This window comes from Fukomys damarensis, unplaced genomic scaffold, assembly GCF_012274545.1.
Source record: "Fukomys damarensis isolate Sample0158 unplaced genomic scaffold, DMR_v1.0_HiC HiC_scaffold_6, whole genome shotgun sequence".
Classification (NCBI taxonomy): domain Eukaryota; kingdom Metazoa; phylum Chordata; class Mammalia; order Rodentia; family Bathyergidae; genus Fukomys; species Fukomys damarensis.
In genome coordinates, this window is record NW_022900918.1 from 41,788,394 (window position 1) to 41,803,848 (window position 15,455).

The 15,455-nt window shown below is 48.2% G+C and overlaps 1 protein-coding gene and 1 pseudogene across 3 annotated transcripts in view; one reads left to right on the top strand and one right to left on the bottom strand.

Moving 5' to 3' along the window:
- Window positions 1-5: 5 nt before the first annotated feature.
- The window catches only part of Ankrd10 (ankyrin repeat domain 10), a 24,458-nt gene continuing 9,008 nt past the window's right edge, over window positions 6-15,455 (bottom strand). The window contains exons 3-5 of one of the 3 annotated variants that reach the window (XM_010619971.2): window positions 12,665-12,900; window positions 4,192-4,287; window positions 6-1,259 (exon numbers count right to left, since the gene is read on the bottom strand). In XM_010619971.2, coding sequence (XP_010618273.1) covers window positions 781-1,259; window positions 4,192-4,287; window positions 12,665-12,900 — 811 coding nt within the window. In that variant the 3' untranslated portion in view covers window positions 6-780. Of the gene's footprint in view, window positions 1,260-4,191; window positions 4,288-12,652; window positions 12,901-15,455 lie in introns of those variants that run through there. The other 2 variants (XM_010619970.3, XR_779361.3) reach the window with 2 other exon arrangements.
- LOC117285105 lies at window positions 8,807-9,356 on the top strand (annotated as a pseudogene).

Sequence of the window (15,455 nt, forward strand, 5' to 3'; positions counted from 1 at the left end):
GACAGCGCCCGCCTCCCACTGCCGCCCACCACCCGGAGAGACTCACTCTGGCCACAACCAACCGCAGGTTTTTATTCCATCTGTGAAGAACAGTTTAAAACGAAATGTCAGTATACTCTCGGAACACCAGCTTTTCATTTGACATTATGTTACTACAAAAATCAGAAAAGAACTCATTACAATATTTTCACAGTGTGACCACTAGTTGCTAAATAAAAGCTAATTTCTATAAAACCATGAACTTAATGGTGTTTTAGAGATTAAAAATTCTGATAACTGGATATGTAGATATAGAGTGGTATATATTTTAAAGCAGAAAACCCCCCCAAAAAATAAAGAAAAAAGTCAAAATAGTTAAATATTTTGACCTGACAGTTCCTACAAATACTAGCTTCTACTGTGTATAAAGGAAACTATTATCAGTAAAAATCCAGAGACAGCTTGGAGAGGTGCCACACGTGTGCATCAGGCCAGCCTGCTCTTGCTGCGCTCTCGGGGTGGCCAACACCCCAAAGCTCTGCTACAGCACCCGCCTCACCGAGACACTGAGGGCGGCTTCGTCCAGAAGTCTCGGCAGAACCTACGGGCAGCAGCAGCTCACCAGAGGCCTCGCCCAGGCCCGCGCCATCTTGGTGTAATTCAACTACCAAAGAAAATGGACAATTTCTGGTGATCACGTCTTAAAAAAACATTGAGACCGGTGTCAGAAAAATGAAACTGCAAAAGTGTGTCATAAGAGGACAGGCGGCGTGACGGAGGGAGCGAGAGGAAGGGCCACGCTCAGGAGCCAGGGTGCAGGTGCAGGGCACCCAGCACGGCGCTGGCATAGCGCTGCTCCACCCGCACACAGCTCGAGTGCTCCAGCACACTGCTCAGCTCCGGCAGGCTCTCAGCCGTGTCTCCGAAGCCATGGTAGTGTCCATAATGCAAGCTCTCCCCTGGGTCCGGATCCTCCAGCCACGCCGGCCGGCTGGCCACAAGGCTGCTCGGGCTGCCGCTCAGGTGCAGAGTGCCACACATCTCGGGGCTGGCGCTCCGGGTCCCTTCCAGCTCTGCGTTTCCGTGTGCACAGGCCACACCCTGGCGGCTGGTGAGCGGCCGCCCCAGGGCCAGTCCATTGCTGAGCCCGGGGGCTGTGGCCTGCGGGTCACTCCCGCTGTCCGTCCCATTGAGGTGGCTCGTGCGGGGGAAGTCCAAGTGTCCACTGCCGACACCGCCATTTGTCAGTGTGCTTGACATGGAGCTACCGTTTCTCACATCTGCATTAAGAAATACACCTGTCACCAAAGTTCAGTACCAACTGGAGGAGAAACTACAAAACGTTGCGCCGCGGCTATAGTTCTACCCAGATTTTTTGTTTTAAACCAACCAGTTCCTTTAAATATGTATAGAGAAGCTTCCAAATAAACCCCACAGTATCTGCCTGGTACGACAGAAAAATGCATGCATTCCAGGAGTAGAAGTAATCAAATTTTAAAAATCCAAGCTGGCAAAACACTGCATGGAAAAGATACCCAAAAAGCTGTTCTCATTTTTACTTCTTTCAAAGACCGGTTTTAAAAATCACCTCGAGAGATGGGTCACACCTGAAGGTCACATTTTCCACTTGGGGTTAAAACAGAAAACTTCTGTAGGGCCAAAGGGGAAGCTACATGCAGCGTGTAAAGAAGCCCACTCTGCACCCCGGAGTGCCCAAATCAGCCGGGAGCACCCCAGACCAGGACGGCAGCCACGGGTCCCTCAGTGCACATGGGCCACATGCTCCTCCGCGACGCAGGGACAGGGGAAGGGCAGCAGGGCTGTGCACGCTGAAGCTGCATGCACCCTCACAGGCCAGGGCCCAGCCACAGGGGGGCGGTTTCTTCTGAGTGTAGCACTCAGGGCCTCGCCGTGCTAGGGTGCTCTGAAAAGGCAGAGGTCTGGGAAGATGCAGATGTTCAGTCTGAATGCACAGATGCCAGAGTGTAGGGCGCCCTAGGGAGAAGCCCCACCACCAAGCATGGGGCATGCTGGGACAGACGCATCTCATCTTGTGTACTGGGACTCAGGAAACCCTGCAAAGGCACAGGCCTCACACAGCGGTGCAGAGTGATCTCAAACTGCCCTCTGCTCAGCAACCCTTTTACCCTGATGCTCTGGGCCAGCGTGGCACGGTACTGTGTTCACACACAGCTTGTGCTTGTGCCGCTGGGTTAGGGTGCCCTGTAAACCCCCATTCCAATGGGCATCATGTCCCATGGCGGGCCTCCTCTCCTTACCAGCAGAACCAGCAGTGTGTGCGTGAGTCCTGCGGGCACTGCCAAGAGGGGACACCCTGGCTGTGGCTGTTCAGTGCACAAAGCCCTCACAAATAGCCTCACCATCTTTTATTGTTTTTGCAACTGAAGCAACAAATATAGTTCAGAAAGTGCTATAAATTCTCCAAGTGACTTTTTTGTCAGTTAAGTGATGGTTTTTGTGTTGAGTACAAACTCAAGATTAGAGAACACGTATCAAGGACTAAATAAAAACAATGAAATCAGTTGTTCCCAGAGGAAATTTTATATCATTCTTTTAAAAAATGAACCAGTCATTTTGCATACATGTATCGAGACGATGGCAATCACTGTTATTAGCACTCACTGCATGTGTCAGTTTTCGTGGATTAAAGTAAGTACAGTGTTCTCTAACACCCAACTAAAGTAAACCGAATCAGTGTAACAACCTCATTTGTCCTGGAAAACCTAGTAACCTGGGTGTGAAAACCAGGCCTCCCTTGCGAGCCTCGAGCAAGGCTTCTGCACATCCTGGCCTGCCCAGTGCCCCTGCCTTCTGCACAGCGCCCACTCCTGCAAACCCACCAGGAGGCCAGGGATCGGGCCCTGCACTGGCATCAAAACATGAAGCCACAACTTGGACAGCGTCTCAAAACTGCACCATTCCTGAAAACCAGGCCTGTGACAGAACAGACGCAAGGGCAGCGAAGGTGTGCACATTAACAGCCTGACCTCTGGGGCACTTGTTCCTCAGGACAGGAGGCCTGTACCACCCTGCCCAGGCCTGGAGCAAAGCCAGGGGAGGGCGCTGGATTCAAAGGCATGACGCGGTGCCATCTTCCTGAAGAGCAGGCCAATCGGGACTGCCCATGAAAAATTGGCCAAAATTGACAAAATGGTGATACTACCCGTAGCAGTCCTGTCGCTTGGGGGAAGATGTATGCATTTCCCTTCCAAAATGAACAGAAATGGTATTTTCCTGTCGGTTTGTGAAAGAAAATATATGATCTTTATTCCCAGTGAAGAATTCATCATAAATACATAATGAAACTTAAAAACTGAGAATTTGTAAATATATTAACATATTAAGAAAAAGGCTAAAATGTTTCTGGGTCACCTAAATAAAAGAATGGTAGAAAAAAGCATTAGCTGAATAGATCCATCTTCTGGAGACAATCTACACCAGAGATGGCAACCCTTTCAGGTTCAGTGACAAACAGCCCACTGCAGCACGTGTGCCCACAGGCTCACCATCACTGTTCCAAATGCTACAGGGAATCGAGCTTGTGCCTTTAAAAGACTGGAAACATGCAGGCTAACTGTGAGCATTCCCAGCAGGCCAGCGATGCCCAGCATTTCAGTTTCAGCACACTGCAAGGGATGCCGGACACCAGAGCAACCGAGAGTGGGGCCAGAGACCCTGTCGCGTTAGTGGGTGACAACCAGGACCACGGTATTTACCAGTTCTCAATGTTTGCTGCCAACTGTCCTCCTTCCTGTTTACTGCCTTGAAAATACAAGCAATAACAGGTTGGGTACATTTGCCCAAAGGTCACATCAGAACATTAAAACTGCAAACCTCATTACAAGTAAGCAAGGCACATTAAGCAAAAGCCAAATCAAAACAGGAAGACTGCATTTATCTTTCTCATACCAAGAGTGCCACAGAAACACTTCTTCCTGCAAACCTGGCTGAAGTGCGCATGTGGCGATAGAACATTCTAAAAAGACACTGGACGACAAAGTGCAAAACAGCTTGAGAACAATGCATGTTAGAAATAATATGCATACTGATTCTTGCAACGACAAGGGGTCTGCATTGCGGAAACAGTATATATTTCTATTTCTTGTGGTCCAACAGAACCACTCTCCTGTTGCGCCGTGTCTTCGAGCACTGGGCTGTTGTTGCAGCCAACAGGAAACTGTCCACTCCCACCTGTTACAGCGGCAAACTCTCTATCGACGTGCATCCTGTCGGGCTCGTCCTCCGTCTCGCCATTAGCCAGTGGCATGGCACAGTCCACACCCGGAGCTGCGGGGAAAACAGAGACTTTCAGGTTCCTCTGTGCGGGTGAGGAGAGTGCACACGCTTTGTCCCTTTGTGTCAGTGTCGCATGCTTTAAAACTGGCATGACTCAAAAAAGCAAAGGCCACTAACCAACTTCATATGCTGCAGAGGAACTGTCCCTCAATCAAAAGGGCTTTTCCCAGAACTCCAGAGCTTTTCCCGAGATTCTACCTAGTTTTAAGGCTGTCCTTGAAAACAAAGATGTTATACAACCTAGAGGCAATTCTAAACTTTTTAAAATTTAGTACACAAGGGATGGGGATTTAGCTCAGTGGTTCTGCTGCCTTCCTCGCAAGTGCAAGGTCCCGAGTTTGATCCCCAGTACCAAAAAAACAAACAAAAAAGTTTTCAAAAGAAATACTTAGGTGATTCTTCAATAACATAAAACTTTTAAACTTTTGCATTTTAAAAAAAAAATCCCTAATTTCACTAACAAAAACCAAACCAAACCACAGGAAGCGGAAACTCAAGAGCAGTGGCTGTGAGGCTGACCCAGCCAAGCACAGGGGCCAGAGCACCAAACACAAGACCAGAAACACATAGAACGCTGGGCTCTAGCCGGCCACACCTGCCTCTCCCTCATGGACTCTCAGCAGCCACTCCCACTGGATGCTCAGCTCTGAATTTTAATCAGAATTTTTTTAACCAAAGAGAATCCTAGAAAAAAGCAGTTGGGCCTTCACTCGTTTATATGACATGAGTGCCACACCACCTAACTTCCTGACAATGTTTGCTTCATGGAACGGCTGCATGTATTCTAACTCTTGGGACCAAATTCCCCACAGCAGCCTAGGTTGCTTTCACTGTCTCCTGTCATGAATGTGTTAATTAACACCCTCACAGAAGCATCTGGCACTTAACGGTTCTTACATAGAATAGAACAAATAGTTACTTCTGGGCCAAAGAATACACAAAACTCCTCTTGGTGCCAAATACTTCAAGTAAACCTCACAAACAGAAGACAGCTTTGCCATTATTATTCCAGTAAATACAGGTGAGCTGGCTCCTCCGTGGTGCTCACCATGGCACGGGAAATCAATTCCCAGGATCAGGACATGGCAGAAAAGGAGTGCAGCTTGCTCAGCTGGGAAAAGCAGAAGTGCCAAGGTGCCAGGCCCATAGCATCCTGAGTGCAGGTGCCCTGAGACCAGAAGCTCCACACCACCTCTATCTGAGGTTTTTCTCACGCCTCTGCTGCCCCAAACCAGGGCTCCATAGGGCCCCACCTTTAGCTCCAAACCAGCATTCACCAGGCAAGAACAGCGCAGCTCACACAAAACCAACTGGGCAGGAGGAAGAGCCACCACTCCATGGGACTCCAACGCCAACAGGGGGCCCATCAGGAGGTCCCTTTTACAACTTTCCTGAGAGGCAGCTGTCAAAACCTAACAGTCAAGATGAACAGAACACAGGATCATCAAAGCTGCAGTGCTGCCTTTTGCACACTGAGCCCAGGGGCCACAGCAAACCCGAGAGCCCACTCGAGAGCCAGGAAAATGCATAGGCTGCATAATGAGACACCTGCTCACTGGGGTTCAACCAAACGTGAGGGTTAGGCTCAGGAGGCCACCAGGGGGCACAGGAGCCAGGCAGCAGGCCCTGGACCTAGACAGACACTTGCACCTGGCAGAGACAGGTGTCCCACTGCAGCGATTCACTGTTCAACCCTATGTTCAAAGCCATCAAGTCAACCTGCCCTCTGAGAATCCAAGATGGTGGGATGTGGGTGCCACCATGTTTTCCCCAAGCCCACTGACATTGCCACTGCTGAATGAAAGAGCTGCTAAACATAACACTACGCTAAGGCAGTCGGCAGATGGGAAACAAAACATCTCCAAGCTGGCAACTTTTCTCGATCCAAGCTAGGGAGAGGGAAGCACCTTCTCCTGTCCTCTTCCTGCCCACTTCCAGCTACAGGGAGTGGTCTAGTATCTCAAACCGAGATGGGGACCCCCGCCCCACTGCTAGCTGCTGTGCCTGATCTTGGGGCCAGGGCAAGGTGGTTCAGCAGCCCCCTTCTGCACTGCCCCTGAACTCACAGGCTGGACCAGAAAGCCAGCTCAGCAGGACAAAGTCCAAAGGCATGGCAAGGGTCAGGGGCTGGCCATATCACAACTGGACACCGAGGCGCCCAGGGGGGACGGGCTCAGTGGCACCTCATGCACCACAGCCCAGTCAGGCTGTCCTTGCTGCTCCAGGCCCCAACCCTCACAGGGACTTCTGGGACGAGCCCCAGTGATGGCCAAGATTCTGCCAGGTCCCCAGTCTGCTTCTGGTGTGCTGGCAAGGGCTGCTAGGGCCAGGACACCTCACCCTCATTCCTGACGCTTTCACCCCAAAGCCTATCCTCCACTTAGGAAAACCAGCATGGTAGCGCCCTGTTATTCCCAGCACTCCAAAGGCAGAGGCAGGACTGCCACCATTCCAGGCCAGCCTGCATTTGAGACACAAAATAAAGGTTCCTCTGCTGCAAGGTGGCCTTTGTAGGACTTGGGGTCCAGGATGGAGTGTGCACAGCAGGTGGCGGAGAGGCAGCAGTGCTGGGCAAGGGCCTAGGTGGCCGGTCTCGTTTGCAGCACACAAGCAGTGCTCACTTCGTGTGGCTGAACTGGTGGGCACAAAATGCAAACTGCTCGCTCTCAGGCACCAGCAGACCCCACTACCCAGCAGGCAGGGCCACGCTGCTCTCGGTCAGCACACCGTCTCTGAGCTCCACAGGACAGGCCCTCTCCTTTGAGTACATCCTGGGAGAGCACACCAAGGCCCTCTGTACTGCCGAGCTTGGCCCCAGTGTGTGCTGTGGCCTTTCCCTAGAGGTGGTTTTGTATCAAGCACCTCCATCATGGATGCGTTTGAGCCCAGCCACAGATGTACTCCACAGTGTGCAGGTCAACATGGCACTGGGCCAGTCTGAAGAGCAGCCCAATGACGGAGATGTCCCTTCCCACAAGGGATAGCTTCATTTGAACCAGGGTCACTGGGAGTCTCTCACAAGCTGTCAGGGCCACGTACGTGGCCAGTGGATGGAGCCACCCCAAACCCGCCCGCTTCTCCTAGCACCAAAGCTAGGCAGGAGGATAGCTGCTACTTCAAGGCCAGCCTGGACTATATATTGAGACCGTCTCCAAAAGAAATCTAACTTATGTGATGGTTTGTTCATATGCCACCAAGTGGTCTGGAAGCAGAGCCACGTGCTTGCCCAGCCATCACGAACAGACTAAATAAATCCCTTCTGAGGAAACTGCTGGTTAAAACCAACTGTGAAGAACTGAGATTACCCCACCCAATTCATGGCCCACACCTCAGTGCACATCTGCACTGTTCCCTCCTTTCAGATTTTCTAGTGTGTGTGTGTGTTGTTTTTTTTGTTTGTTTTTTGAGACAGGGTCTCATTATATAGTTGAGACTGACCTGTAACTATGTAGCCCAGCCTGGTCTCGAACTCACAGCGATCCTCCTGCCTCAGCCTCCCGAGTGCTGGGATTACAGGCGTGCGCCACCATGTCCGGCGCCAGTGTGACTCTTTTTTGTTTTTGTTTTTTTGGTACTGGGGATTGAACTTGGGTCCGCGCACTTGCGAGGCAGGCCACCAAACCACGGAGCTAAATCCCCGGCCCTCTAGTGTGACTCTTAACGTGTGATGTTTTTGAAAGTCTGAACTGCTCCCCCCGGCAGTTGTAATCAGTGCAGGAACCTCATCATTCTTCGCTGAAGGTATTTTCTATCTTTGGGATTTCCAGTGGACCACACCTGAGTGGTTACTGCCATAGACACTGCTTTCTTTCCACAGGAAGCTCACTCCAGACGCCTAGCCCTGAACAGTAACACAGAAAGAGCACAATTCACAACGACCTCTAAGAGTTGGCTTAACTAGAAAGTTTTCTGAGTTGCTTTACAAATACACATTTTATGGCAAGCATGGTATTGCAAGACTGTAATTCGAGGTTGGGAGGCTGAGGCAGGAGGCCAGCATAAGCTACCCAGAGACTGTCTCAAAACCAGAACAAAACAGACACAGACACTGGCTTGTGAGGACTGAGCAGGACTCCACCGGACAGTCTCCTGCGCCAGGAGGGAGGTGTGATCAGCTTTGGAAAAGACGCCAACAAGAGCTGCCATGTATGAAAGATTAGTTTACAAAAATTCCTCAGAATTTAGGGAGGCTGGTACTGTTTTACCCATGGACGTCCTGATCTAGGAAGAGAAGACCCCACCAGCCATCTTTAGAGTATATAGCGGCGGTATGGTCAGATTATGGAGCTCTTTGACCCTGCTAGGACCCTATAAAGGCAAAAAAATGTGCTTTTAGAGTGGTTCACCTTTCTCCCTTTCTCCTTGCCTTATCCAGTAACAGTAGGGAACTAGTGTCGAATTGAATAGTCATCAATTTCAGAAACTTTTCTGCAGCTCCCGAAAGTATATTCTGATGTTTGAAAACAGAAGCAGGCTTAGACCCTACTGATGAAATGTGAAGATATTGAAGATGTTCCCAGGAATACCCAGCCATTGGCTTTGGTGGTAGACTTCAGAGGAGATTCTGCTTGAATTGACCAGCATTGAACAGACAGCACCACTTGGGAGCACTTGCATGTGAGAGTGGGAGATTGGGCCCAACTCAGCAGGGCCTTCACACAGAGGACGTGGCTGCCTTCAGAATTAACTGGAAATGTCAATCCCTTGCATTTCAACAAAGATTTTGCAAAACACACCAAGTTCAGAAAGACAACTGTAGTACGCGGAAGTTTTGATAAATGGGCTAATCTCAGCTGTCTTGGGTACTAAAATGCTGGGGGTCTAGTTGTGTATTTCTTTCTCAGGAAATTAACTTTCCAGCTCCTTTATATATTGGAGAGGTTGTTTTGGCTTCTGCACAAAAAAATAGATTAAAGCATTTTGTTGCTTTTATTGCAGTGTCATGTACCATAAGTTAAAAAAAAAACAAAACTGTTATGGAAAGCTGGGTTAAAGTTGTGCTCCCAGAAGATCCCAAATTCTTAAATATGTGTTGCAAGTTCAAACACCAGCTGTTATGAAAGAAGCACCTGAGCAAGTGGGCTGCTGTCACTAAGTTTGGCTGATAGACCCTGAAGCCAAGTTAGGGAAGGGGAACAGATGTGTTCAAATGTCTACGTCCAGTTTGGCTTTATGCTTCACCCAACTTGATCATTGCATGATTTCATCATTTATATTGGTTTTTGTAAGTTGAAAATCTGAGGCAATTGATCTGAAGTTCTACTTCTAGGATTTCAAACCTAATTAGATTTGCAGTTACTAATACTGCCCTGCATCTGTGTAGACTTTCCTCCCTGAATTTCTAACTGTCCAGCACTTAGTTACTGAGGGGAACAAGGACGCTGAGTTGTCTCTAAACACCTGCTCTTTACCAGTCAATATCCTTAGATCCTTTTCTCAGCTGTTTCTGGGTCAAGCTGTAGTGTGACTTGTTATTGTCTACACTGAGGTGGTGTGCTGCTCAGCCTGCTCTGGGACTGGCCTCTTGGGTGGGTATTCTGCAGTCAGAGCAGGGCGTATGTGCACACTTAAAACTCAGGTCATGCAAGCTCTGTCTCATCCATGAAATAGCGAGTGCACCGTGCAGGAGTGTTGTTGAAAACGACAGGCATAAACCTCAGCACCAGAGCTGGTGTGAGAACTCACTGCTATCGTCCATCTCCTGGATTTAAACCCAACTGGTCTTTAAACAGGTCATAGGCCAATTTTCAGGTTGTCAGCCAATCTATTAGTACTTTTAAACTGGAGTAGAATCTTGGATACAAAGTTTCTAATCTTAACCACATTCTTTTATTTTTCCCTTGAAAATGTGGGTCTGTCAGTCTACCTCACATTATATAAATATCTGCCTATTATGTGTGTATGGGGAGCGACTAAGAAATAAGACTACAGAGAAAAACAAAACCCACCCACAAATATGTACACAGTTCACACCACATATCAATATAACTTCGGAATTCAGGAAAACAGAATGGAGTGTTTAATTAATAAGGCCCAACCTCTGTATCTTTCTTTATTATACAGCTAAAATATCCCAGGCACCTGAAAATTTTTATAAACAACCAGGAAAAAAAGGAAACTTCAGTTTTATAAAATATCTTCACACATGAAGTGGCACAGTTTGTATCTAGGCCCCCAAAGCTTCATGCTCTCGGGGGCCAGGCTGTAGGAGGTGGACAGTTCAGAGTTGGGGTGGAGCCTGAGGGAAGCAAGTCCTGGGGCACAGCTGGGCCTGGGAAGGGGTGGGGCCCACCCCCTGCTTCCCCTGACTGCTCTGCACACCTGGGCTCCCTGGCTGGGGGCTGCCCCCTCCCCCCGAGCTGCTTGGAGCCAGGCAAGTGGGACTGAAACCTCTACAGACAGCCAAAACAAACCTCTCCACCTTAGAATCAAGTTACTTTAAAAAGTATTTCACATGTCACATGAGGAAATAAAATCCTTACATTTACCCTGACGTGTGAACATAATTTATCAAGATTGAGTAAACTTAATACATACACATTAAAATAGTAAATCAAAACAAATACCAAGATGACAGTAAAAACAGTAAAGCAAGGTACCTTTGAATTGCAAACTAAAAACTGGCTGAAGAGAACTGGTCCCAACACTCCACATTTCACACAGTTCGTGACAGAAAACAAGAAAACAAGTGACAGAAGGGACATGTACACCTGTGACACATGGGTCACAACAGGGATGTGTAACTACAAGAGAAGTGAACCACCAGGGAGTGTGACGGCCACTGCAGCTGTGGGGAGCAGATGAGGAGGGATCAGGGGAGCAGCTTGGTGCAGTGGTACACACTGGAGGCTGAAGGAGGACTGAGTCTGAGTTCTGCTGTCCAGAATGAAACTGTCTCAAAACACACAGATCCTACTGTATCTTCTTCACAAGAAAGGTCCAGCACTCGGCACACTGGTCACCCTTAGAGCTGTACAATCATTACCCCCAGAACCAAGAGGCGCTAGGTCAGCCCCGTTCCATCTGAATTAACAGCCCGGCTGCACAGTGAGTTCTCCACACCCCCCGAACTTCTCACAGTTTGATTTGCAAAGTGATCATGCAGCCGGGAGGAAATGAAATGCTCTGAGCATGAGCATGATGTCACTACTCCTGTACGACGAAGCACGGCCAACTCAGCTAACAACCACTCTCAGGGTCAGTGTTAAGAGTTCCTCAGGGCTGGCACTGCTGAGTGTGATTAGAATGCGAAGTAACGTGAAAGAAAACAGTGAACACAATTTAAGATTTATCAACAGTGATGACAAAGTGTAGATCATATTTATACTAAGTGAATAGACATGTACAACTGACACATGAGGGCATGAAAAAGGCCAATACTTAAAGCCAGTTCACAAAACAGTTCACAAGCAGGCTGTAAGTGAAAGTACAAAGGTTTTTAAAAAGACACCCTTAAAGGGTTTTAAAATATAGTTTAATAGAGGGCAGGGATGTAGCTCAGTGATGCCGTGTTTGCCTTGCAAGCACAAGGTCCAGAGTTTGATCCCCGGTACCAAAAAAACATCTACTGGAACATGGTACAAATGACAGCACTGAGCAACACTTCACCATTAACAGCCACCACTCAGATCACTGGTACCTTCATGCCATGTGCATGATGTTTATGGCATCATTCTATAAATTATTAGGTCCACAACTTAGAAGTCTTAATTTTGATCAATAATTACATTTAAGTTCACACACTCATTTCTACAAATTACATCTTCACCGTGGTGGGATTTAAACAGCTGTGAAACATACTCATCAGCTCGACAGGAAAAGCCCAGGTCATGAGAGGCCCAAGTGATGAAGAAAACCCAGCGCTGCCCCACAGAAAGCCTGAAGGTGATGATGACCTCCAGGCCTCTGTGGCTAGCAGACGTCTGGCCACCCCATGAGGACTTGGTTGCTGGTGTTCTCGCCCCGTGGGCCACTCTCCTCTGCCCAGCTGACAGCTGTCTCAGGCAGGCTCTCCCAGACTCACACTGGCGGATAGATTCACACTGCCATGCAGGCCCAGGACTCGGCCCATGGTAACTGTATAGAAAAGTCACGGTCCCAAATATGAAAAAATGTTTTCCTGCCAGATCATCAACAACTTTTATAAACCTGGGAACATTTGCAAGCAACAACAACAACAACAAAAAAATCCTTTTAATGGTTATATTTTGAACAGATACAAGTAAAAAGCCTCTTCCTTCCCCAGTACGGAGTGGGGGCATTGTCCTGAACTCAGGTGCTGAGAAACTGCAGGGACACAGTCCCGCCTGACCTGTCCCACCCCCACCAGAGCTGCTGCCCACGCCTAGGGTCTCACCTCCAGTCTCACCTCCGGCTCTAGCTTTCTTCACACCCAAGGGTTCCGAGTCTTCCAAGCACCTCTTTCGATTTGTTCCCAAACTAATGCGACTGGGAAACACGTTCTCATGCCCCCGGCTCACGGTGCCATTATGACAGAAACGGTTCAGGTGGCCACTCTGGAGGCTCAAGAGAAACTGGGTACACTCTTGGAAGCCCTGGGTTTGGGCAATGTCTGCTGCCGTCAGGCCGCTGGCATTTCTCAGGCTGCACAACACAAAAACACCAGATTACCATCCGTTCACATCCCAGCCTGGACTCTGCTCTGCCGAACTGACTATCTATCTGAAGGTGACACAAACGTCAACAAATTTACAGTAAATCTTCATTCAAGAAGCAGTTAATCATCCTGGCTCCATAACTAACTTCTCTAAAGCATATTCAATTTCTAATGAAAATTTGGGATAGTAATTTTAAAAATCAGCATACTAAACTTTTTTCAAAAGGCATCTTCCTGTTTAACTTCTCAAAATCATGTTTTATGTAAAGTCTGAAGAATCTCAAATTATGCTAACTTCAGACTTCATTGAAACTAGTCTATGCTAGCTGCGATTACTTTTAATAACCCATCCTTTAGCCTCAGTAAAATCATAGCAAAACAAACATGTACTGAAATTGCCCATGGCATTTAGAGCAACCAGCTTCCCAAAGCGCATCTCGGCTTAGCAGCAAGCCAGGTTCTGTGCTGACATGTGGCACTATGAGTGAAGTACCGGCGCCCTGTCCACTCACCATCCCAACAGCCGCGTTTTAGTCTGGGTTTTGGCCTTGCTTAGGAAAACCTGGAGGAGTATTACATGCTGACACTCTGCAGCATCTGGGCGGGGGGTTTCCTCTGAAAGACTTTCCATGCTGTCCTAGGAATGCACCCCTCCCCTCACTCAGCTAATGACACTCGAGAAAAGCCTCTGGCTCCAGCAGCAACTATGACTCAAATTAAAGCAGGAAGTACTGGCAAAATTCAAGTGCAAGACCTGAATAAAACAGAAGAGAACTGGCTGGACTTGAAGGCACAGGACATGGAATTAAATGAAGGGACAAAATCAGCTCCAGTCTGCCCATCCCCAACACCCCTGCAGAGCAAGAACCAGCTGCGGTGGACAGCTAGATGCGGAGGGGCTCCCACGCCTGCCCAGCCTGCCGCCCCACCCACACCGCAGAGGCCACGCGATGCAGGCCTTGGCTCCATGGCCTCCGAGTTACCGCAGGACCACTCAGAAAGCTGGTTTCCTTCCTGGGGACAATCAGCACCACACACACACACACACACACACACACACACAAGCTCTACCTCAGGAATGAGATACTTAAAGGGCTTTGGACACTCACTCAACATGTCTCCTGATAAAGACACAGTTATGTTTGGAAGAAAAAGCCAAACCCAATTTAATGAGCTATACAGAGACAAGACTTGAGAAATCAAAAAGATGTTCTTAAAAATAAATGGTATGCTGCACAAGATGAGGAATTAACATTGACATCTTAATTTGCCTTTAGAATGCAAAGCTGTAAACTCTGATAAATATTCATCTTGCATTTTCTTGATATATAAATTAAATGAAAAGAAACAAACTTTGGGCAGAGTGAACTCATGCTAATTACACGTCCCAAACAAAGCCCACTTGCTACTGAAGTACAATACAGTTCAAACAAAATTGTGGGCTTCATTTTCAGAGGGTACCAGAGTAAGGACAGCCTAGACAAGTTCACTCTGTCAAGAAACGAAGACCAAGAACATAAGCAAAGTTCATAAAATGATCATTTTAGCAGGCAGCACAGTCTGGCTCTGCAAAACCAAATACAGAAACAATGAGGTGCCATAAGACACACGAGACAAATAAAAGCCCTGACAACAGCGAACAGTAGTGAGCATGCTGCAGTGAGTCAGAGATCAGAAAAGCACAGCCAACAGCTTTTAAAAAATGGCACTGATGGGCAGGAAAACGTAGGCACAGAATGGACATGGCAACGTGAGGAGACCACCTTGGACTGTGACGTGGCCAGGTCTCCCTACCTCCCTCCTCACCGTGCAGGGCTCCACATGCAACTTAGACCAGAGCCCCAGAGTCAGCACAATCTCCCACACTCACTGTAACCAAGGGATGAGCTCCCAAGCAGGACCAAGGCCAACTTGCACTGTGTACTCCTAGTTGTGCCTCTACCCACCAGCTGCACCACCACTAGGGTCACACTTAAGAGTGGCAGGGCTCTAGGACAAGTTTGCCTGGGACACAGGCACTTGGAGGACCTGAAAAGATTCCATCTGCACCACTGCAGAGCCAGGACAGAAAGCAGAATCCCTTCTCTGCTCCTGGTGACCATGCCTCATCCTCATGTACACGGTCCAGCCTGGGCAGCAGCTCCCACCTCAACTCATCACCCTTCCCTGGCCCTCGGCTGCAGGGAGACTCTCAGTCCCAACTGTGCCGCTCCCGAGCACGAAGTGTCTAACAAGCCTTCGAGAACAATGAAATCTGAATGTAATTTTATGTGTTAGGAGACACTATTCTCTGAACCATCTAAAAGAATTGAAAGACCATTCTTAGCTTATAAGCCACATGAGAAATAGGCAGGGGCTAGATGTGCTGGGTAATACACAGCCAGGCTGATGGCATTGATGTCTTCTACTCTCGATGGTTACACCTAAAAAGTCTGTTAGTTTCACACATCATCCAATCTATTAATAGACAATTTTTAAAAAGTTGTCAAAAGCATTAGATAAAAAATTAAAAAAAAAAAAAAAAAAAAAAAAAAACCAAGGT